Source organism: Equus asinus, chromosome 14 (assembly GCF_041296235.1).
Source record: "Equus asinus isolate D_3611 breed Donkey chromosome 14, EquAss-T2T_v2, whole genome shotgun sequence".
Classification (NCBI taxonomy): Eukaryota; Metazoa; Chordata; class Mammalia; order Perissodactyla; family Equidae; genus Equus; species Equus asinus.
This window is the reverse complement of record NC_091803.1, coordinates 33,455,765-33,479,992: the sequence shown is the minus strand read 5'-3', so window position 1 is coordinate 33,479,992 and position 24,228 is coordinate 33,455,765. Positions and strand designations below refer to the sequence as shown.

The 24,228-nt window shown below is 37.0% G+C and overlaps 1 protein-coding gene across 3 annotated transcripts in view; it reads left to right on the top strand.

Annotated features, from left to right (window-relative positions):
* The window catches only part of LOC106841750 (phospholipid-transporting ATPase ABCA3-like), a 205,466-nt gene that overhangs the window by 146,511 nt on the left and 34,727 nt on the right, over positions 1-24,228 (top strand). For all 3 annotated transcript variants that reach the window (XM_070484799.1, XM_070484800.1, XM_014857904.3), the window contains 2 exons: positions 12,417-12,669; positions 12,891-13,095. In XM_070484799.1, coding sequence (XP_070340900.1) covers positions 12,417-12,669; positions 12,891-13,095 — 458 coding nt within the window. The remainder of the gene's footprint in view (positions 1-12,416; positions 12,670-12,890; positions 13,096-24,228) is intronic.

The following is a 24,228-nucleotide window of genomic DNA, read 5'->3' as shown; positions in this document are numbered from 1 at the left end:
CAACATCCCTGATGAATATTAATACAAAAATCATTAACAAAATACTATCAAACGGAATACAACAGCACATTAAAAGAATTATATACCATGATGAAATGCAGTTTATTCCTAGAATGGGAGGATGGTTGAACATACGAAAATTGGTTCACATAATGCAACACATTAGCAGAATGAAAGGAAAAAAAAACACAAGATCACCCCGATTGATGTGGAAAAAGTATTTCACAAAATGCTAATTACTTTTATGATAAAAAAAAAGACTAAACAAATTAGAAGGAAACTACCTAAACATAATAAAGGATATATATAAATCCTGAGCTAAAATCAGACTCAATATTGAAACACTGAAAGTTTTTCCTCTGAGATCAGGAATAATACCAGGATGCCTGCTTTCACACTTCTATGCAACCTAATACAGGAAGTCCTAGCCAGAGCATTTAGACAAGCAAAAGAAAAAAAAAAATCACCCACATTGCAAAGCAAGAAGCAAAATTACCTCTGTTCTCAGACAACATGATCTTATTTGCAGAAAACCCTTAATATTTTACACACAAAAGAAACTATTAGAGTTAATAAATTCAGGAAAGTTGCAGGATACAAAATAAACACACAATAATTAGTTGTGTATCTATACATAACAATGAACAATCCAAACACAAAGTTAAGAAGACAATTCCATTTATAATATCACTGAAAAGAATAAAATACTTAGGAATAAACTTAATCAAGGAGGCAAAAGTCTTGTATACTGAAAATGACAAAATGTTGCTGAAAGAAATTCAAGAAGACACAAATAAATGGAAAGACATTCTCTGTTCTTGGATTGGCAGATTTAATATTGTTAAGATGTCAATACTCACCCACAAAATCTAGATTCAGTGCAATCCCTATCAAAATCCTAATTTTTTGTGGGGGGGAAGGAGTAGAAAAATCCATCCTTCAGTTCATATGGAATCTCGAGAGACCTGAGCAGAAAATCTTTTTTCCCCCCAGATTTATTGAGATATATTTGATGTATAAGGTTATGTAACTTTAAGGTATACAATGTGATAATTTGATACATGTATATGTTGCAAAAAGACTGCCACAATAAGGATAAACACATCCATAACCTCTCAGAGTTAAAATTTTTTATCGTGTGGTAAGAACTTTAAAGATCTACTCTGTTAGCAATTTTCAAGTATACAATACAGTATTGTTAATTATAGTCACCAGGCTGTGCACTAATCCCCAGAACTTAGTCATCTTGTAGCTGGAAGTTCGTGTCCTTTGACCAGCATCTTCCCATTTCCCTCACTCCCTCACCCCAGGAAACTACCATTCTCTCTCTCTCTCTCTCTCCCTCTTTGACTCTGAGGAAGAGAGAGAGAGATCACATTTTCTTTATCCATTCAATGTCAATAGACCATTAGGTTGTTTCCATATCTTGCCTGTTGTGAATAACGCTGCATTGAACATGCGGTGCAGATATCTATTTGAGATAGTGATTTCACTTCCTTTGGTTATATACCCACAAGTGGATTGGTGGATCATATGATAGTTCTTCTTTTAGTTGTTTGAGGAAATTCCATACTATTTTCCACACTATTTTCCACGGTGGCTGTAGCAATTTACAATTCCACCAACAGTGCACCAGGGTGCACTTTTCTCTGCATCCTCACCAGCACTGGTTTTCTCTTGTCTTTTATAGGATAGCCATCCTAACAGGTGTGAGTTGATATCTCATTGTGGTTTGATTTGCATTTCCCTCATAATTAGTAATGTCGAGCACCTTTTCATATACCTGTTCGCCATTTGTATATCTTCTTTGGAGAAATGGCTATTTAGGCAATTTGCCTATTTTTAAATTGGATTATTTGGGTTTTTACTATGGAGTTGTATGAGTTCTTTATGTACTTTGGATATTAACCCTTTAGGAGATATATGTATGGCAAATATTTTCTCCCATTTTGTAGATTGACTTTTCATTTTAATGATGGTTTTCTTTGCTGTGCAGAAGCTTTTTAGTTTGACATAGTTCCCCTTGTTTATTTTTGTTTTCATTGCTTGCGCTTTTGATGTCATAACCATAATACCAACATCAAGACCAATATCAAGGAGCTTTTTACTTAGTTTTCTTCTGGGAGTTTTATGGTTCGGGTATTATGTTTGTCTTTAATCCATTTCTAGTTAATTTTTGTGAGTGCTGTGAAATAGGGGTGCAGATTCATTCTTTTGCATATGGATATGCAGTTTTCCCAACACCATTTATTGAAGAAACTATCTTTTCCCTATTGAGTATAATTGGCTCGCTTGTCAAATATTACTTGAATCTATATACAGGAGTTTATATCTTCAAGGAAAAGCTTTTAGCCTTTCACCACTGAGTATGATGTTCCCTTGGGTTTGTGATATACGGCATTTATTATGTTGTGCTATGTTCCTTCTGTACCCAATTTGTTGAGCATTTTATCATGAAAGATTGTATTTTGTCAAATGCTTTTTCTGCATCTATTGAGATGATCATATGACTTTATCATTCATTCTATTAATGTGGTGTATCTCATTTATTAATTTGCATATGTTGAACCATCCTTGCTTCCCAGAGATAAATCCCCTTATCATGGTGAATGATCCTTTTAGTGTGATGTTGAATTCAGTTTGCTAATATTTTGTTTAGAATTTTTGTGTTTATATTTCAAAAGAATCTTTTCGGACACTGTAACTCCTCAGTTGAGGGAAACAATAGAAAGAATAAACAAATGGGACTTCATCAGACTAAAGAGCTTCTTCAAGGCAAGGGAAAACAGGATTGAAACAAAAAAACAGCTCACTAATTGGGAAAAAATATTTACAAGCCACTTATCTGACAAAGGGTTAATCTCCATAATATACAAAGAACTCACACTGCTTAACAACAAAAAAACAAACAACCCGATCAAAAAATGGGCAGAGGACATGAACAGACATTTCTCAAAAGAAGATATGAATATGGCCAATAGACACATGAAAAGATGTTCATCATCGCTAATCATCAGGGAAATGCAAATCAAAACTACACTAAGATATCACCTTACCCCCGTTAGATTGGCAAAAACATCCAAAACCAAGAACGACAAATGTTGGAGAGGTTGTGGAGAAAGAGGAACCCTCATACACTGTTGGTGGGAATGCAAACTGGTACAGCCACTATGGAAAACAGTATGGAGATTTCTCAAAAAGTTAAAAATAGAAATACCCTATGACCCAGCCATCCCATTACTGGGTATCTATCCTAAGAACCTGATATCAGATATCTCAAGAGTCCATTGCACCCCTATGTTCATCGCAGCATTATTTACAATAGCCAAGACGTGGAACCAGCCTACATGCCCAGAAACTGATGATTGGATAAAGAAGATGTGGTATATATACACAATGGAATACTACTCAGCCATAAAAAAAGACGAAATTGGCCCATTCACAACAACGTGGATGGACCTCGAGGGCATTATATTAAGCGAAATAAGTCAGTCAGAGAAAGACAAACTCTATATGACTCCACTCATAGGTGGAAATTAGTATATTGAGAAGGAGATCTGATCGGTGGTTACCAGGGAAAAGGGGGGGTGGGGGGAGGGTACGGAGGGGAAAGTGGTGTACCCACAACATGACTAACAAAAATGTACAACTGAAATCTCACAAGGTTGTAATCTATCATAACATTAATAAAAAAAAAAAAAGGATTTTTGTGTTTATATTCACCAGTGATAGGGGTCTGTAATTTTCTTGTATCCTTATCTGACTTTGGTATCAGGGTATTGCTGGCCTCACAAAATGAGTTTGAGAGTGTTCCCTCCTCTTTTGGAAGAGTTTGAGAAGGATGGACATTAATTATTCTTTAAATCCTTGGTAGAATTCACTAGAGAAACCATCTGGTTCTGGGGCATTCTGTTTGGGGAGGTTTTTGATTACTGATTCAATCTCCTTGCTCATTATTGGTTTGTTCAGATTTTCTATTTCTTCATCATTCAGTCTTCTTAGTTTATATGTTTCTAGGAATTTATCCGTTTCTTCTAGGTTTTCCAGTTTGTTGGATATAATTGTTCATAGTAGTCTCACAATCCTTTGTATGTCTGTGGTATCAGTTGTAATGTCTCCTCTTTCATTTGTAATTTTATTTGAGTCCTGTCTCTGTTCTGAGTTACTCTAACTAAAAGTTTGTCAATTTTGTTTATCTTTTGAAAAAACCAGCTCTTAGTTTCATTGATCGTTTCTATTGTTTTTCTGGTCTCTATTTCATTTACTTCTGCTCTGATCTTTGTTATTTCTTCCTTCTGTTAACTTTGGGCTTAACTTGTTCTTGTTTTTATAGTTCCTTGAGGTGTAAATTGAGGTTGTTTGAGATAGTTATTGTTTCTTAATATAAGCATTTATTGCTATACATTTTCCTCTTAGAACTGCTCCTGCAATTTTGATACATTTTGCTTCCATTTTCATTTGTTTCAAGATATTTCTTGATTTCCGTTTGATTTTTTTTTTGTGCCTTTGGTTATTCAGGAGCATGTTGTTTAATCTCCGCATATTTTTTAATTTTCCAGCTTTCCTCCTGCTATTGATTTCTACTTTCATACCATCGTGGTCAGAAAAGATACTCGATATGATTTCACTCTTCTTAAATTTGCTAAAATTTGTTTTGTGACCTATCATTTGATCTATTCTGGAGAATGTTGCATGTACACTTGAGAAGAACGTGTATTCTGCTGTGGTTGTATGGAATGTTCTATATATGTCTGTTAGTTCCATTTGGTCTAAATTATTGTTCAAGTCCAATGTTTCCTTCTTGATTTTCTGTCTGGATTATCTATCCATTGCTGAAAATAGGGTATTGAAGCCTCCTATGTAACATTTTATTGTCATCTATTTCTCCCTTCAGATCAGTTAGTACTTGCTTAACATATTTAGGTGCTCTAAAGTTGGATGCATATATATTTATGTTATCGAACCTGAAGTGAGTTCACTCACCCGTTGTGCAGCAAGCCAATCTCTGACACCGGGTGTGGTGGAAGAAAGTAGGAATTTTATTTTTGTGCAGCGCTGAGCAAGGAGAGAGGGCAGCTAATGCTCAAATCCCAAACTCCCAGAAAAGCTAAAAGGAAGGGTTTTTATTTGGGGTTTTAGGTAGGGGAGGGGGAGCATATGTCCTTGCTGGTCGGAGCTTTCCCATCAGCCTATCTTTGGCCTTGAGACACTGCAGAGAGGAGGGAGCTCATGACCTTGCTGGTCAGCAGCTTTCCCACCAGCCCGTATCTCTTTGTGGGAAGAGATAGTCCAGGTGCTTGTCCTTGATGGTGTCTGTCTCCATGGAGGATAGTGGATTCTGGAGCCAGGAAGCCAGAGAGTAAGCAGGGAATGAGTGTTTTGGTTTTAACCCCATATATGCTGGGTTTAATGTGGGGAAACTGATATCAGGGTCGGTATCATTTATGATAGTTATATCTTACAGATGAATTGACCACTTTATCATTTCATAATGACCATCCTTGTCTCTTGTGCCATTTTTGGCTTAAAGTTTATTTTGTCTGATATGAATATAGCCACCTCTACTCTCTTTTGGTTTCCTCTTGCATGGAGTATCTTTTGCCATCCCTTCACGTTGAATCTGTGTATGTCCTTAAAGCTGAAGTGAGTCTCTTGTAGGCAGCATATGGTTGGGTCTTGTTTTATATCCATCCGGCCACACTATCCTTTTTGATTGGAGAATTTAATTCATTAACATTGAGAGTAATTATTGATAGGTAAGGATTACTTATGCCGTATTATTGATTGTTTTCTAGTTCCGTTTTTATTTTCTTCTTTTGTTGCTGTCTTCCTTTATAAATTGATGATTTCACATAGTGGTATGCTTTAATTCCTTTCTCTTGCTTTTGTGTATCTATTGTAGATTTTTGCTTTGTGGTTCCCATGAGGCTTTCATAAAACATCGTATATATTTGTTACATATATATCATATATTATATGTTATATATATGATATATATGTGTGTGTATATATATCAGTCTATTTTATGCTGATAACAGTTTAACTCTGCATACAAAATTTTGTCCTTTTACTTCCCCTTTTATGTTTTTGATACCATATTTTACATCTTTTTATATGGTATGCCCATTAACAAATTGTTGAAGCTAAAGCTATTTTGAATAAGTTTCTCCTTTAACCTTTATTCTAGAGTTAGGTAGTTAATACATCACCATATTACAATATTAGGGTATTTTGAATCTAACTATATGCTTACATTTACCACTGTGTTGTATGTTTTCATGTTACTAATTAGCATCCTTTTGTTTGAGCTTAAGAACATTTGGCATTTCTTGTAAGGCTGGTTTAGTGGTGACGAATTCCCTCAGCTTTTGTTTACTAGGAAAGGTCTTCTTTTAGCCTTCAATTCTGAAGGTCATCTTTGCTGGGTAAAGTATTTTTGGTTGACAGTTTCTTTCCTTTAGCACTTTGAATATATCATTCCATTCTCCCCTGGCCTACAAGGTGTCTTCTGAGAAGTCCACTACTAGCCTTGTGGGGGTTCCCTTGCATGAAAGAATTTCTTTTCTCTTGTTGCTTTTAAAATTCACTCTTTGTCTTTGATTTTATACAGTTGTATTATTAGATGTTTTGGAAAAGAACACTTTGGATTAAAATTTTGAAGCAATCTATTAGCTTCATGAACTTGGATGTCCAAATCTCTCCATAGGTTTGGGAAGTTCTCAGCAATTATTTCTTTAAATAAGCTTTCCAACCCTTTCTCCCTTTCTTCTCCTTCTGGGACTCCAATGATGTGTACATTATTTATTTTGATAGTGTCCTATAATTCCCTTATGCTTTTCTCCATTTCTTTCATTTTCTTTTTCTTTTTCACTCTTCTGACCAGATAATTTCAACTTATCTATCATCTTGGTCGCTAATTCTCTCTTCTGCTTGTTCAAATCTGTTGTTGAAGCTCTCTATTGAATTTTGCAGTTTAGTCATTGTATTCTTCAGCTCCAAAATTTCTAATTGGTTCTTTTTTGTTTTCTGTCTCTTTGTTGAACATCTCATTTTGTTTACATATTGTTTGCCTGACATCATTGAATTGTTTACATGTTCTCTTATAGCTCTCTGAGCTTCTGGAGAACAATTACTTTGAGTTCTTTTTTGGGCAGTTCCTGGATCTCCATTTCTTTGGGGCCAGCTACTGGATGTTTACTTTATTCTTTTGGTGGAGACCTGTTTCCCTGATTCTTCATGATCAATGTAGCTTTGCATAGGTTTTTTTGAAGAAGTCTCTTCTAGATTTTATGGATTAAGTTTGGTAAAGGAAGCCTTTCACCTGCAGATGAGGGCATGCTGGATTGTGCTATGACCCTGGGTCTATTGCTGCAGGGCACCAAGTGTAGGGGCACACAGCAGCACTGGGTTTGGGGGGGTCTCTTCAGCTCAGGTCACTGGGGTCAACAGCATCAACAACTATATAGTACTTGGCAAGCACTGTGGAGAGTCTGCAGTGGCTACAAGGGCTGTTGGGAGCCTAACTGGTGCCTCCAGATATAGTAGCTAGGGACCAAGGCAGATAGCAGTGGTGGCCAGAGCCAGTGGTGTGCATACACTCAGCTGGAGGAGTCACCTGCAGATGCCTTTGTATTGGCAGAGGCCAATTGTAGACACATGCAGAGTGATGGGTGCCAGGGAAGATAGCAAGGGTTGGGAACAACTATGGGCTCACTGGCAGCTGCAGAGTTCCTAGCTGTCAGCATGCTCTCCTGTGGCTGCACACTGTCCCCCTGGAGGTGCACACTGCAGTGGAAGATGGTGACAGGGGTCAAGCTAGGGGCATGCAGGTACACTGCTGGAGGGACTAGTTACAGGTGGGCTCAGTGGTGCTGGCCAGTGACAGAAAACAGGGCCTGATCCAAGTCAACAAGCAGCTGCAGGGGGCTTTGTCTGTCCATGCCTTCACCCATGCCTGCACACTCTCTCCCCCTTGTGTGGGTGCTGCAGTGGAGGCTAATGATGGGCATCAGGTTGGTGTCATGTAGGTGCACAGCTGGAGGGGCTAACCACGAGTATGAGCATGGAGATGGGCATCAGCCAGAGGGCCCTCAACTGGTGTCTTTCATTCATGCAGCTGCAGAAGACCAAGCTGGCTGGTTGGAGTCAGGAAGGATTCAGGTGGCTGGCATCTTACATTTGTGCAGCCACAGAGAGACCTTGGATGGCTACTGGTGTGGGACGGGGCTCCAGCAGGGCAAGGTGTGGGAAGCAAGCAGGGAGGGACTGAGGTGGCTGGTATTAGCAAATGCAAATACTTGTAGAAAGATCTGCAGGGGTCTGATGTGGCTCTGTTGGCTGTTAAATCGATCAGTGGTGAAAGCTGCTGTGTTTTCTGCAGAGCAGGTCTCTGAACCACAACCGCTCCTACTGCATGTCTGCAAATAATAGCCTCTGCTTTTCTTTCTTGTTCCTAGCTGGCTCAATAAGTCTCAGCTTTGCCCGTATGGATGGAGTGAAACTGAGGCAGTACCTTCACACATTGCTCTGCAAAGCTAGAGAAGCTGGCTGCTTATCCTGCTCTTTCTTTTCTGCCAAGAAGAACTTTTCGTAGCTGAGAAGTTCCTTTCTGGTGCTGAACAATGACAGCTTGGGGGATGGGATGATGCAGGCAAAATGAAATACTCTTCCTTCTCTTCTTGTGTGATTATTCTCAGATTTTTGTTCCGTGGTGTTGCTAAAACTTCTTGAGTGGACTCAAAGAGGTCTCTGGAGCTGTGTTTTTTCATGGATAGCTATTGAGTTGTTGATCTTTGTTGGAGGACAAGTTCTTCTGTGTTTCCATTTTTTCTGCCACTCTGCCTTCATCCTTGAATAAAATTTTCACTGTATATATAGTTCTTTGATAATGGTTTTTTTCCTCCTCAGCACTTTAAAGATATTATCCCTTTTATTTCTGGACGATGTAGAAATTTGATCATTCATATTGTTGTTCTACTGAAAGTATTGTCATTTTTCTTTGACTTTTTTCAGGACTTTCGCTTTATCTTTCTTGTTCAGTACTTAGGTTATGATATTCTTAGAGGTGGTCTTTTTATATTTATCCTGCATGGGAATTACTGAGGGTTTTTTTTTTTAATTTATAGATTTGTTTTTCATCAAGTTCAAGAAATTTTCGCACATTTTTTGAAATATATTTGCTGTTCTGTTCTACCTCTCCTTGTTTTTTTAGAAGCTCAGTTACTTGTTTATTAGGTTTTTTATATTACCCAACAGGTCCCCAAGGCCTATTTATTATTTAAGCTTTTTTTCTTTTTGTTCTTTGATTGGTTAATTCTATTGATCTGTTTTCAAGGTCATTGTATCTCTCCATTGTCATCTCCATTCTTCTAATACCATTCAGTGAAATGTTTTTTTCACATACTATATTTTTTTTACTTCTAGAATTTCTACTTTTTTCTCATCTATTTCCTATCTTTTTATGTATTGCAAACATTTATTTCATCACTGAGGATGGTTATAGCTGTTTTAAAATCCTGATGTACTAACTCCAACATCTGGATAATCTTGGGGTTGGTTTCGGTCGATTGTCTTTTCTTTTGGCAGTAGTTCATTTTCCCCTGGATCTTTGTATTTTGAGTAATTTTGGCCTATATCCTGGGCATTATAATTGACAATTTGTGGCTACTCTGGACTATCTTATATTTCTCTGTGTTAACAAGCAATCAAATTTGTTCCACTCAAAAGGCTAATTCTGTTAGTGCGTGGCAGTACTAGTCTTAGTTCAGAACGTTTTTTCCTTAGCTGAACTGCTTTGAGCCTGTTTCATACAGGCTAGTTTTAGTGGGCAGCCAGAGATTTGGGCAGACTTTAGGGTGCCTGTTTCTGAGTTTTTGCTTTTTAGGATTCTGGCCCCTCCCTCCAGTGGTCACAGATGCCTCAAAATTTGTCTTCTGATTCCCAGGCCAAAAAGACTACATGTTTTTCACAGGCACCTGAGCCAACCCCACATGTATGCTGACTAAGCCCTGCCCCAGGATAAAAGCTGCAAAATGGGAATTTTATCCTCCGTAGCTTCCCTCCTTTAAGTATCAACTACTTTCTCCCATCTGCATACTTCTCTTCACTCTACAGTGCTGTCAGGTAACTGGTTTTGTATTTTGGCCAGAGCTTATAGCTGTTATTTGAAGATGGGTCAGTCTGGTAGAATCTTACTTGACCACTAATTAGACTAGGCTAGAGAATATGCACTGAATAGAAAGTTTTCAACAAGTATTAAATTATATTTAATGTAACTACTGACATGTTTGAATTTGTGACTACCATACTACTGTTTTCTCTTTGTCCCACGTGATGTTTGTGCTTTATCCTCTTCTATATTATTCCATTTTTCGATTACCTTTTTGTCATTTACTCTTTTACTACTCTTTTAGTGCTTTCAGCAAGCTTACAGCATGCATCCTTTTGACTTACCTGAGTCTAACAGAAATTGGTATTTTTATCACTTGCTAGACAAAGCAAATACCTTAGAGCACTTTAGTTCATTTTATCACCGCTCCCCCGCCCCCACCTTTTGTGCTTTTATTCTCATGTATTTGAATTACACATAAAATTTTAATTCCACAAAAAAATCCTTACTATTGTTCTATATAATCAACATTTACTTAGATATAGCCACACATTCACACTTGTAGTAGCTCCTTATTTCTTACTGCATTTTCAAGCTTCTGTCTGATATCATACTCCTTTTATCTAAAGAGCTACTATTAGTATTTCTTTTGGTATAATACTTCTGGCAATAAAGTCTCAGTTTTTGTGTTTCTAAACATATATTTTTCTAAAGTATATTTTTAGCTAGGATAGAATTCTAGTTTTATAGTTATTTTCTTTCAGCACTTTGAAGATGTCATTCTATTTTCTTCTGTCTTCCATAATTTCTTTTAAGAAGCCAGCTGTTAGACTTATTGTTGCTTCCTTCAAAGAAAAGTGTCCTTTTTGTATTTGGTTTCCATAAGGTTTATTATGATATACCTGATTTTCTTTCTATGTATCCTGCTTGAGGTGTGTGGTGTTTCTCAGTCTGTGCTTTACGTTCGTTATCTCTTTAGGGAATTTATCAGGCAGCAAATCCTCATGTTTTACTTCTCCCCCATTCTTTCTGTCTTGGATTCCAGTAACAGATACTTAGGCTTTTTATGCTATTTCCCAAATATCTCTTATATTCCTTATTGTCTTTTGCATCCTCTTTTCTCTCTGTGCTTCATTCTAGACATTATCCACTGATGGATCTTCTAGTTTGCTCACTCCCCTCTATGTGCAATCTTCTATTTAACCATCAATTGAGGTTTTTTTTTTTTTTTTGAGGAAGATTAGCCCTGCGCTGACATCTGCCACCAATCCTCCTCTTTTTGCTAAGGAAGACTGGCCCTGAGCTAACATCCACGCCCATCGTCCTCCACTGTATATGTGGGACGCCTGCCACAGCATGGCTTGCCAAGTGGTGCCATGTCTGCACCCGGGATCCGAACTAGTGAACCCTGGGCCGCCAAAGCAGAACGTGTACACTTAACCGCTGGGCCACTGGGCCACTGGGCTGGCCACCATCAATTGAGTTTTTAAGCTCAGTTAACGAGTTTTTTCATTTCTAGAACTTCCATTTGTTTCTTTTTGTTGACTCAGGTTTTTTGGTGACTCCCTTTACTTGTCTTTTGCTAACATACTGATTATAGTTACTTTAATCCCTAGTGCCCAGATTACCTGTTGGTATGTTTTTATTATTTATTTTTCTCTTGATACTATTTATTAGTATGTCCAGTAATTTTTAGTGAATGCTGAACATTGTGTAAAATACTATTGAGGCTTTAGATAATATTATCATCCTCCAGAGAGGGCTTATTTGTTTGATCAGTTACATTCTGGATCTGCTGCTTATGTTTCTACAACTGTATAGAGGAGAAAAGCAGTATAGAATGTTGGACTTAGCTTCTGTGAGTTTCCTTGTTTCTCTCAGATCTTTGTACTTTCAAACATACTTCTTTGGTAATATTCTGATTCCTTCAGGCAGATTTGTGTTTCTTATTCAGCCTTTCTAGTTTTTCTTAACAAGAGTTTGGTTTCCTATAAGCTAATTTATCAAAGTTAGAAGTGGAAGTCCTCAAAAATAAATTTTGAGACTGACAGTTTTGAGAGGGGAAAAAAACTTGAGGGACCTGGTGGGCTATATTTTCTTAGTGAAACTGAGCTGAAATATGTGAAGTTTGTGTGGATTATTAGTAGAATAAAGTTCTTGAGTTGAATGGCCAAGGTATTTTAGAGTTGTTTGAGACATTGAAAATGTAAAAAAATATCAGGCAGGTAAAGTCTGCCTCTCCAAAATACATAGTAAGTGATCTGTATTGTATGCTGAACCTGTGACCAGTATTGTCTTCTCATTCCAGGTGATCTTCTGGACTACTTGGTGACAAGTGAAGAATGCATTTACTCATGCATTATCGCACTTTCCTTTGAGGCTGTTGGAAATAGAATGACATTTACCTTCTGGTTCAACAATGAGGCATATCATTCACCATCATTATCCCTGGCAGTATTAGAGAATATTATTTTTACATCACTTTCTGGCGCTGATGCTTCCATTAGAGTCTCCAACAAACCTCAGCCTCAAAACAGTACTACTGGTAGATCTAGTCGAAGGTACGGATGCTTTTCTATTGGAATTGAACTTTGTGATTTAAATGCATTTCTTCTCCCCTGTCTGACCATGTTCTTAATAAAAAGTTAATTTTGGAAGTTAATAATAATACTAATAAATATAATTTATAATAAATAAATAATAATTAAAAATTACTGTTAGAAATTGGCACTTGCCACTTTGTTATTTTACCAATGTGTCCTCTTTATTCATTCTTTTGTAGAAGAACTTCAGGACTCGAGATAGCCTTGAATTTGTTTTTTGGTATGAGTATTTTCGTCAGTGGCTTTTGTCTCCTGACAGTGACTGAGAGAATCACAAAAGCAAAGCACATCCAGTTTGTGAGTGGGGTCTATGCCATTAATTTTTGGCTCTCTGCTCTGTTGTGGGACTTCCTTATCTTCTTCATTGCCTGCTGCTTACTAATGGTGAGTATTAGACAAAGTCTTCTAAGGTCTCATTCTCTGGTATACCCCCCAAAATTTCTACTTGGCTAATATTAACCTAAATCTCTCTCTCTCAAGAAAAATGAAAATACTTTGGCTCATTATGTTAGACTTTTTGGCTTCTCAATAAAAAGGTATAGATCTAAAAAAATGGATTTAAAAATGATTAAATCAGGGGTCTTGTCAAGATGGTGGTGTAGGCGGACTCTGAACTCACCTCCTTCTATGAACACAACCAGATTACAGCTATTCTTGGAAAAATTACCCTGGAGAGAGAATTGAAAACTGGGTGAAAAGAACCCACACAACAAGGGACAGTCCTGACTGAGGCAGAAGAGGCAGAAATTCCTTCTGGAGAGGAAAAAAGTAACATTTGTGAGCCGCAGAGCTTCACAATTGAGCAGGAGCTACCCTAAGTTATGCAGCCTTCCCTGGAGAAGTGGGGACCTTAGCAGGGGCACATTACCACTATAAGCATGCTTAAAGACTCAGCACAACTGAGACGAGTGTCATAATATATGGCTGTGCTGGCTATTAACTATGACAAGGAATACCCCCAGAAAAGCTATGGGACATAAGAGAAAAAAAAGCCAGATCATAAAGGGCCCATGCACAAATTCACCTGTCTCAGAGAGCAATCTAAAATCACCAGAAAGAAAGGTGCACAGTCCTTTGGTGAAAAGAGACTCTCCTGGTAGGCTCTGGGTGCATCTTGGTGAGAGGTGAGACCTCTCCAGAGATGAAGACATTGGCAGCAGCCATTGTTGTGACCTACTACAGGCATGTTGACACAGATGTTGGCAGATGCCATTGGAGTTCTTACCTTGGGCTGTTAGCCCAGGGGTCTGCCACACTCACTAGAGCACAGATTTAATCCAGTTCACCCAGGGCAGACAGCCTGCCATAGGGACTGACCCCACCCAACAGCAAGCCCTCAGGCTACTTATTGGCCTGCATAGACTGGGTGCCTCCATCCTCTACAGGCAGGCGAGTGTGTCCACTTCTATGCGGCAAGGCCTATGTGAAGAACAGGTGACCTATGGGGGGTGTTGGTGGAGAATGTGGGGGCCTCTGCAGTGGGGCAACTGGGTATGCTCCAGGGGGTCAGGCAGTGTGCACAGGCCAGGACTGTTTTGAAGGTTTGTGTGGACCGGGGGTGGGGGGGCTTATCCATGGCAGAAGACCTGTGCTTCATAAACAGCCACAAAGGGGATCAGCCCTGCCTTCCAAAGCCTGAAATAACTGGGTTCTCCCATGTCTGGGGCCAGCCCCAATCAGCTGCAATCCTAAGAGAGCTGACAACACCTTTGCAGGTCTGAGGCCTATACCAATTGTAAGCCCCTGAGCCTAGTAACCAGCCACAGTGTGTGCCTACTCACTTAAAAGAAAACTGCAACAGGAGTGTGCTATTAGATCTTGCAGTCAACAGTTTACAAACACCATTTACACATGAATTTACAAACAGCTGGCCAGGGAGGGAAAGTCTAGACTCTGTGGGTACCTGCAGTAAGAGAAAACCTTCTGGAGCAGAAGCACACATGTAGCCCACACAGGGATCACTCCTGGAACATTTAGACTGGTGATGAGAGGGAAGCATACTGCTGGGCCTCAAAAGGCATCTCTTATGTAAGGCCACTTCTCCAATATCAGGAGACCTAGCTGACTCACCTAATATGTAGATATAAGCATAGAGAAGGAGATATAATGAGGAGGCAAAGGAATATGTTCCAAGCAAGGGAACAGGAGAAAACCCCAGAAAAAGAAGTAAATGAAACAGAAGTAAGCAATCTATCTGACAAGGAGTTCAAACAAAAACTCATAAGGATGCTCACTGATCTTGGGAGAAGACTGGTGGAACACAGTGAGAACAACAACAAAGAACTGGGAAATATGAAAAATAACCCATCAGAAATGAAGCATACAGTACTGAAAGTGAAAAATTTACTAGAGGAACAGTAGAGTAGATCATATGGAAGAACAGATCAGTGAGCCGGAAAAAAGACTAGAGGAAATCACCCAAGCTGAACAGATAAAAGAAAAAAGGATTAAAAAGAATGAGAACAGTTTAAGGGAACTCTGGGACAATGCCAAGCACACTAAAATTCATATTACAGGTGTCCCAGAAGGAGAAGAGAGAGACAAAGGGGCAGAGAATCTATTTGAAGAAATAATAGATGAAAACTTTGCTAACTTAAGGAAGGAAACAGACACTCAAGTACAGGAAGCACAGAGCACACTAAACAAGATAAACCCAAAGAGACCCACACCAAGAAGCATTATAATTAAAAATGTCCAAAATCAAAGGTGAAGAGAGAATCCTAAAAGCTGCAAGAGAAAAGAACAAGTGACATACAAAGGAAAGCCCATAAGACTATCAGTGGACTTCTCAGCCGAAACCCTACAGGCTGGAAGAAGCGAGTAGCATGATATATTTAAAGTGCTGAAAGGAAAAAACCTACAGCCAAGAATACTCTATGTGGCAAGGTTATCATTCAGAATGGAAGGAGAGATAAAGAGTTTCCCAGACAAGCAAAAATTAAAGGAGTTTATCACCAAGAAACCAGTTCTACAAGAAATGCTGCAGGGACTTATTTAAGTTGGAAAGAGAAGACCACAAATAGGAATAAGAAAATTATGTTTTAAAAAACAGGCAATAAAATCACTGGCAAAGGCAAAAATACAGTAAAGGTAGCAGATCAACCATGTATGAAGATAATATGAAGGTTAAAAGACAAAAGTACTAAAAATACGTATTTCAATGATAAGAGGATAATGGATAGACACACACAAAATAAGAGATTAGATATGATTTCAAAAACATAAAATATGGGAGGAGGGGATTAAAAGAGTAGAACTTTCAGGAAAGCTCAAACTAAAAACCCTATCAACTCAATATATATTGCTATACATGTAGAATATTATATATGAACCTCATGGCAATCACAAATCAGAAACCTATAATAAATAGACAAATAAGTAACAGAGAGTAAATAAAATATATTACTAAAGAAAGCCATCAAACCACAAGGGGAGAAAGCAAGAGAAGAAAAAAGGAACAGAGAAGAACTACTCAAACACCCAGAAAAAGTAATAAAATGGCAATAAGAACATACTTATCAATAACTACTTTAAATGCCAATGGACTAAATCCTCCAATCAAAAGGCATAGGGTGGCCACTTGGATAAAAAAAAAAAAAGACCCATATGTATGCTGCATACAGGAGACACACTTCAGACCTAAAGACAATCACAAACTGAAAGTGCAGGAATGGAAAAAGTTACTCCGTGCAAATGTCAATGAAAAGAAAGCTGGGGTAGCGATACTTATATCAGACAAAATAGACTTTAAACAAAAACTGTAACAAGAGACAAAGAAGGACACTACATAATGAAAAGGGAACAATCCAACAAGAGGATATAACACTTGTAAATATCTATGCACCCAACATAGGAGCACCTAAATATATAAAGCAATTATTAACAGACATAAAAGAAGAAATAGACATTAACACAATAATAGTAGGGGACTTTAACACTCCACTTACACCAATGGATAGATCATCCAAACAGAAGATCAATAAGGAAACATTGGCCTTAAATGACACATTAGGTCAGATGGACTTAGTATATATAGAACATTCCATCTAACAACTGCAGAATACACATTCTTTTCCAAAGCACATGGAACATTATGCAGAATTGATCACATATTAGGCCACAAAATAAGTCTCAATAAATTTAAGAAGATTGAAATAATACCAAGCATCTTTTCTGACCCCAAGGTATGAAACTAGAAATCAACTACAGGAAGAAAATCAGAAAAGCCACAAATATATGGAGATTAAACAAAATGTGACTGAACAACAATTGGGTTAATGAAGAAATCAAAGGAGAAATTAAAAAATTCCTGGAGACAAATGAAAATGAAAATACGAGAGGCCAGAATCTATGAGGACAGCAAAAGTGGTTCTAAGAGGGAAGCTCATAGCAATTCAGGCCTACCCCAACAAACAAGAAAAATTCCATATAAACAATACAACAGTACACCTAAGGGAACTGGAAAAAGAACATCAAACAAAGCCCAAATCAGCAGAAGGAAAGAAATAATAAAAATTAGAGCAGAAATAAATTAAATAGAGACTAAAAAAGAGGAAAGAAAATCAATGAAACCAAGAGCTGGTTCTTTGAAAAGATAAACAAAATTGAAAAACCTTTAGCTAGCCTCACCAAGAAAAAAAGAGAGAAGGTTCAAATAAACAAAATCAGAAAAGAAAGAGGAGAAATTACAACACACACCTCAGAAATACAAAACATTCTAAGAGAATACTATGAAAAGCTATATGCCAACAAATTGGATAATCTAGAAGAAATGGATAAATTCTTAGAATCATACAACCTCCCACAACTGAATCAAGAAGTAGAGAATTTGAATAGACCCATCACCAGTCAGGAGATCAAAACAGTAATCAAAAACCTCCCCAAAAATAGAAGTCCAGGAACAGACGGCTTCCCTGGTGAATTCTACCAAACATTCAAAGAAGATTTAATACCTATCCTTCTCAAACTCTTCCAAAAAATTGAAGAGGAAGGGAAGCTTCCTGATTCATTCTACAAAACCAACATTATCCTGATACCAAAACCAGACAAGGACAACACAAAAAAAGAAAATTACAGGTCAATATCACTGATGAACATCCTCAAGGAAAATCCTCAAGGAAAGGCCAGCAAATTGAATACAACTATACATTAAAATTATCATACACCATGATCAAGTAGGATTTATTACAGGGTTGCAGGGATGGTTCAACTTCTGCAAATCAATCAGTGTGATACACCACATTAACAAAATGAAGAATGCAAATCACATGATCATCTCAATAGATGCAGAGAAAGCATTCGACTAGATACAGCATCCATTTATGATAAAAACTCTAAATAACATGAGTATAGAAGGAAAATACCTCAATATAATGAAGGCCATATATAACAAACCCACAGTTAATATCATTCTCGCTGCAGAAAATTGAAAGCTATGCCTATAAGAATAGGAACCAGACAAGGATGCCCACTTTCACCACTCTTATTTAACATAGTATTGGAAGTTCTAGCCAGAGCAATCAGGCAAGAAAAGGAAATAAAAGGGAGCCAAATTGGAAGGGAAGAAGAAACTGTCACTATTTGTAGATGACATGATTTTATATATAGAAAACCCTAAAGAATCCACTAAAAAACTTTTAGAAATAATAAATGAATATGGTCAAGTTGCAGGATACAAAATCAACATGCAAAAATCAGATGTGCTTCTATACACTAACAACAAAGTAGCAGAAAGAGAAATTAAGAATACAATCCAATTTACAATTGCAGCAAAAAGAATGAAATACCCTAGGAATAAACTTAACCAAAGAGGTGAAAGATCTGTATATCAAAAACTATGAAACGTTGAAAGAAATTGAAGAAGACACTAAGAAATGGAAAGATATTCAGGGCTCTGGGATTGGAAGAATTAACATTGTTAAAATGTCCATACTTTCTAAAGCAATATATGGATTCAATGCAATTCCTATCAAAATTCCAACAACATTTTTCACAGAGATAGAACAAAGAACCCTAAAATTTATATAGAACAACAAAAGACCCAAAATAGCCAAAGCAATCCTGAGAAAAAAGAGCAAAGCTGGAGGTATGACACTGCCTGATTTCAAAATATACTACAAAGCTATAGTAACCAAAACAGCATAGTAATGGCACAAAAACAGACACACAGATCAATGGAACAGAATCAAGAGCCCAGAAATAAACCCACACATATATGGAAAGCTAGTTTTTGACAAAGGTGCCAAGAACATACAATGAAGGAAAGTCTCTTCAATAAATGGTCTTGGGAAAACTGGACAGCCACATGCAAATAATGAAAGTAGACCATTATCTTACACCATACACAGAACTCAAAGTAGATTAAAGACTTGAATGTAAGATCTCAAAACATGAAACTGGTAGAAGCAAACATAGGCAGTACGCTCTTCGACGTTGGTGTTAGCAGCATTTTCTCAAATACCATGTCTGATTGGGCAAGGAAAACAAGAAAAAATAAACAAATGGGACTGCGTCAAACTAAAAAGCTTCTGCACAGCAAAGGAAATCATCAACAAAATGAAAAGACAACCTAACAATTGGGAGAAGATATTTGCAAATCATATGTCAGATGAGGGTTTAATATCCAAAATATAAAAAGAACTCATACATCTCAACAACAACAACAAAAAAAACCCTAACAACTCAGTTAAACAATGGGCCAAAGATGTGAACAGACATTTCGCCAAAGATGTACAGATGGCCAACAAGCACATGAAAAGATGTTCAACATCATTCACTATCAGGGAAATGCAAATGAAAACTACCATGATATCACCTCACTCCCATCAGAATGGCTATAATTAACAAGACAGTAAATAATAAGTGTTGGAGAGGCTATGGAGAGAAGAGAACTCATACAATGCTGTTGGGAGTGCAAACTTGTGCAGCCAGTATGGAAAATAGTATGGAGTATCCTCAGAAGTTAAGAACAGATCTACCATATGATCCATTTATTCCACTGCTGGGTATTTATCCAAAGAATTGAAAACACAAGTACATAAAGATACATGCACTCCTATGTTCATTGCAGCATTATTCACAATAGCCAAGACTTGGAAGCAGCCTAGGTGCCCATCAAGGGATGAATGGATAGAGAAGATGTGGTATTTGTTCACAATGGAATACTACTCAGCCATAAGAAATGATGAAATCCGGCCATTTGTGACAACATGGATGGACCTTGAGGTATTATGTTAAGTGAAATAAGTCAGAGGGAGAGTCAAATACTATATGATCTCACTCATAAGAAGAAGATAAAAATAATGACAAAGAAACACATAAAAACAGAGATTGGATTAGTGGTTACCAGAGGGGAAAGGGAAAGGAAGGAGGGTGAAAGGGGTGATTGGGCATATGTGTGTGGTGATGTATTGTAATTAGTCTTTGGGTGGTGAACACAAAATTTGAAATATATTATGCTGTACAACTGAAAAACAAGAGAGAGAGTAAACTTCCCTTAGGAAAATAAAAGGAATCCACTACCATCAACAAAAGAGATATGTTGGTGTCCTAACTCCTAGTACCTCAGAATGAATCTGTATTTGGAACTAGGGTCTTTGCAGAGGTAATCAAGTTAAAATGACGTCATTAGCATAAGCCTTTATTAAATATGACTGTGTCCTTACAAAAAGGGGAAAATTTGAATAGAGAGAGAGACTTGCAAAGAAGACAGCCATGTGAAGACAGAAGATTGAAGTGATGTATCTACAAGCCAAGGAACACCAAAGATTGCTGTAAACCACCAGAAGCTAGCAAAAGGGAAGGAAAGGTCCTTCCTCCACAGGTTTCAGAGGCTGCACTGTCTTGCCAACACCTTGCTTTCAGACTTCCAGTCTCAAGATCTCTGAAACAATAAATTTCAGTTTTTCTAAAAAAATAAAAAATAAAAATGATTAAATTATATGCTGTCTACAACAGACTCACTTTAGATCTAAAGACATGAAAAGGTTGAAGTGAAAGGGTGGAAAAAGGACATTCCATGCACATAGGAACCAAAAGGGAGCTGAGGTGGCTATACTAATGTCAGACAAAACAGACTTTAAGTCCAAAAGTATTACAAGAGACTAAGAAGGATATTATCTAGTGAGGAAAGGGGCAAGTCACTGCAAACAGCCAAAACAATCTTGAAAAAGAACAAAGCTGGAGGAATCACACTTCCTGATCTCAAAATTTACTACAAAACTACAGTGATCAAAACAATGTGGTATTGGCATATAGATAAATGGAATAGAATAGAGAGCCCAGAAATAAACTCTCATATATATGGTCAAATGATTTTTGATAAGGGCACCAAGACTATTCAGTAAGTACAGAGTCTTTTAACAAATGATGGTAGGAAAACTAGATATCTACTTGTAAAAGAATGAAGTTAGACCCTTACCTTAAGCCATATACAAAAATTAAGTCAAAATGGATCTAAGTCCTAAATGTAAGAGCTAATACTGTAAGACTCTTAGAAGAAAACAAGAGGTAGAAGCTTCATGACATTGGATTTGGCAGTGTTTTCTTGGATGTGACAGAAAAGCACAAGCAAAAGGAAGAAAAAAGATAATTAGACTTCATGAAAATTAAGAAATTAAGAAAATCAAAGGACATTATCCACAGAGTGAAAAGGCAACCTACAGAATGGGAAAAAATATTTGTGAGTTATATACCTGATAAGGAATTAACATCCAGAATATATAAGGAACTCCTAAAACTTAACGACAACAAGAAAATCAACCCAATTCGAAAATGGGCCAAGAGCTTGGACAGACATTTCTCCAAAGAAGGTATACAAATGGCCAATAAGCACATGAAAAGATGCTCACTGGAGAAATGCAAATCAAAACCACAGTGAAATACCACATCACACAGATTAAGATGGCTATCATTAAAAGAAGAGAAAATGAAAAGTGTTGGGAAAGATGTGGAAAAACTGGTCCTCAAAAAATTAAACATAGAATTACTATATGATCGAGCACTTCCCCTAATAGTGAAATTCCAAAAGAATTGAAAGCAAGGATTTGAACGAAGATTTGTACATCAGTATTCATAGTAACATTATTCACAATAGCTAAAAGGTGGAAGTAACCCAAATGTTTATTGGTGGATAAATGGATAAATAAATGTGCTACATACATACAATGGAATATTATTCTGTCTTAAAAATTGACAAAATACATGCTACAACACGGATAAATTTTCAAAAGATTATGCTACATAAAATAGGCCAGACACAAAAGGACAAATGCTCTATGATTAGTGTACTTAGATTAGTCAAATTCACAGACAGAAAGTAGAATAGTAGAATAAGGTAGAATAGCAGGAGCTGGGGGCAGGGAGAATGGGGAGTTATTATTTAATGGGTATAGAGTTGTTTGTCATGATGAAAAAATTCTGGGGATGGATAGCAGTATTGGTTGCACAACAGTGGGAATGTACTTAATGCCACTGAATTGTGCACTTAAAAATAGTTAAAATGATAAAATTTTTTATGTATTCTTACCATAATAAAAATATCAGAGTAATACACTGTGGTATGAAGAATAATGGCCCTCCAAAGATGTCTAAATCCTAATCTTCAGAACTTGTGAATCTATGGCAAAAGGGATTTAGCAGATGGAATTAAGTATCTTGAGATGTGGAGATTATCCTGGAATATCCAGTGGGTCCAATTTAATCACAAGTATTCTTATGCAAATAAAAGAGGGAGACAGGAGTATCAGAGTCAGAGAGAGATTTGAAAGTGCTAAGCTTCTGGTTTTGAAGATAAAAGAAGTGGCCATGAGCCAAGTGATGCAGGTAGCCTTTAGAAGCTTGAAAAGGCAAGAAAATGGATTCTCGCTAGAGCCTCCAGAGGGAATGCAGCCCTACTGGCTCCTTGATTTTAGCCTAGTGAAAACCATTTCAAATTTCTGACTTCCAAAACTATAAAAGAAATTTGTGTTGTTTTAGCCATTAAGTTTGTGGTAATTTGGTACAGCAGCAATAGGAAATTAATACATAGACTAATATACACCCAAAAGAATAGCTAAAATTAAAAAGACTAAAATACCAAATGCTGGTAAGGATGTAATGCAGTGGGAGCTGAGATAACTATTGGTGGGAACATAAATTGGTTCAGTCACTTTGGTAAACAATTTGCCATTTTCTACTAAAACTTTGAAGATTTGTGAATATATATGTATCTGCATTAGATTACATACATATATATGCAGCAAGAGACATGTACAAGGATGTCATTAAGAATGTTATTCACAATAATAAACAATAAACACTGCAAACAACTTAAATGTTTATACTACTATAATAGATAAGTAAATGTGATATAATAATATATGGGAATACTAAACAGCAATGAAAATGAACAACCACAGTAGGAAACCTTGGGGATGAACTTCACAAATGCGATGTTGGCAAAAGAAGCCAGGTATGAAGAAGTACATACCATATAATTCCACTTATGTATAGTTGAAACTACAGGTAATATTTAGGGGTGTTTTTGTTAAAACCATAAAGAAAAGAAGGAACGTGACTATTGTAGAAGTCAAGATGGTGGTTACCTTCACAGAGGAGGGACATGTTCATGCCTTGAGTGACACTGAGGTCTTTGTGTAGTAATTTCACAGCAGTGTTTGTTTTTTGATAATTCATTGATCTATATTTTGTGCATTTCTGAATGTTGCATTTCAAAATAAAGTTTAAAATACTGATCTAAATATTGATATTTTTGTTTATAGACTAATTTGGGGAAAATCTACCTTTTTACAATGTTTCATCTTCCTATCCAAAAATGTATACTTTATAATTAGTGAAATCCCTAAACATTATAACTCTTTCAACAAAAGAAATACCTAGATCACCCCAACTTCTATATAAGCAAGTGGTTGCATTCATTCCATTGCTCTTGAGACTGAAATTCTGCTGTGATAGAAGCAAGGTAGCCATGCCCATAATACCCAAGTATTTTCACCTATGCAACGTTCATTTCTTTGTTACTTTTTCTACCATTGAAGATGTGCTATCAATCACATAGTAGCTATTCTCAACTTAAACCCACTCTCCACTTCTCAAGGATCCCGTCATTTAATAGTTCTAAATAGAATAACTCTGGACTATTTTGAGAAACTACAGTTAATAACTTTCAGATGTAGATTTCTGGAAATTCATTTTCCTTAACAGCTCTATAGCTATTATAGATACATAGCTATACAAAGATGAGATGAGGAGAGAAGGGGTGGAAAACAAAATAGAGCCAACAGGTAGAATCTAAAGATGGAGAGCCCTGAGAGGTAGGTCTCTTTGTATCACAGCTTACAGCTGCCAGAATGAAAATCTTTAAAAAAAAAAAAAAAAGGTTTTCCTGCTAGGTGATCTAATTTCTGGAGATATTGAGAGTGGGCTTATTTGGGGTTGGGAGAATGGGAAGAAAGAATACACTTCGATCTTTGTTCAAGGAGAACAAAATGAAACTGTTCCAAGTAGATAAAAACAAGT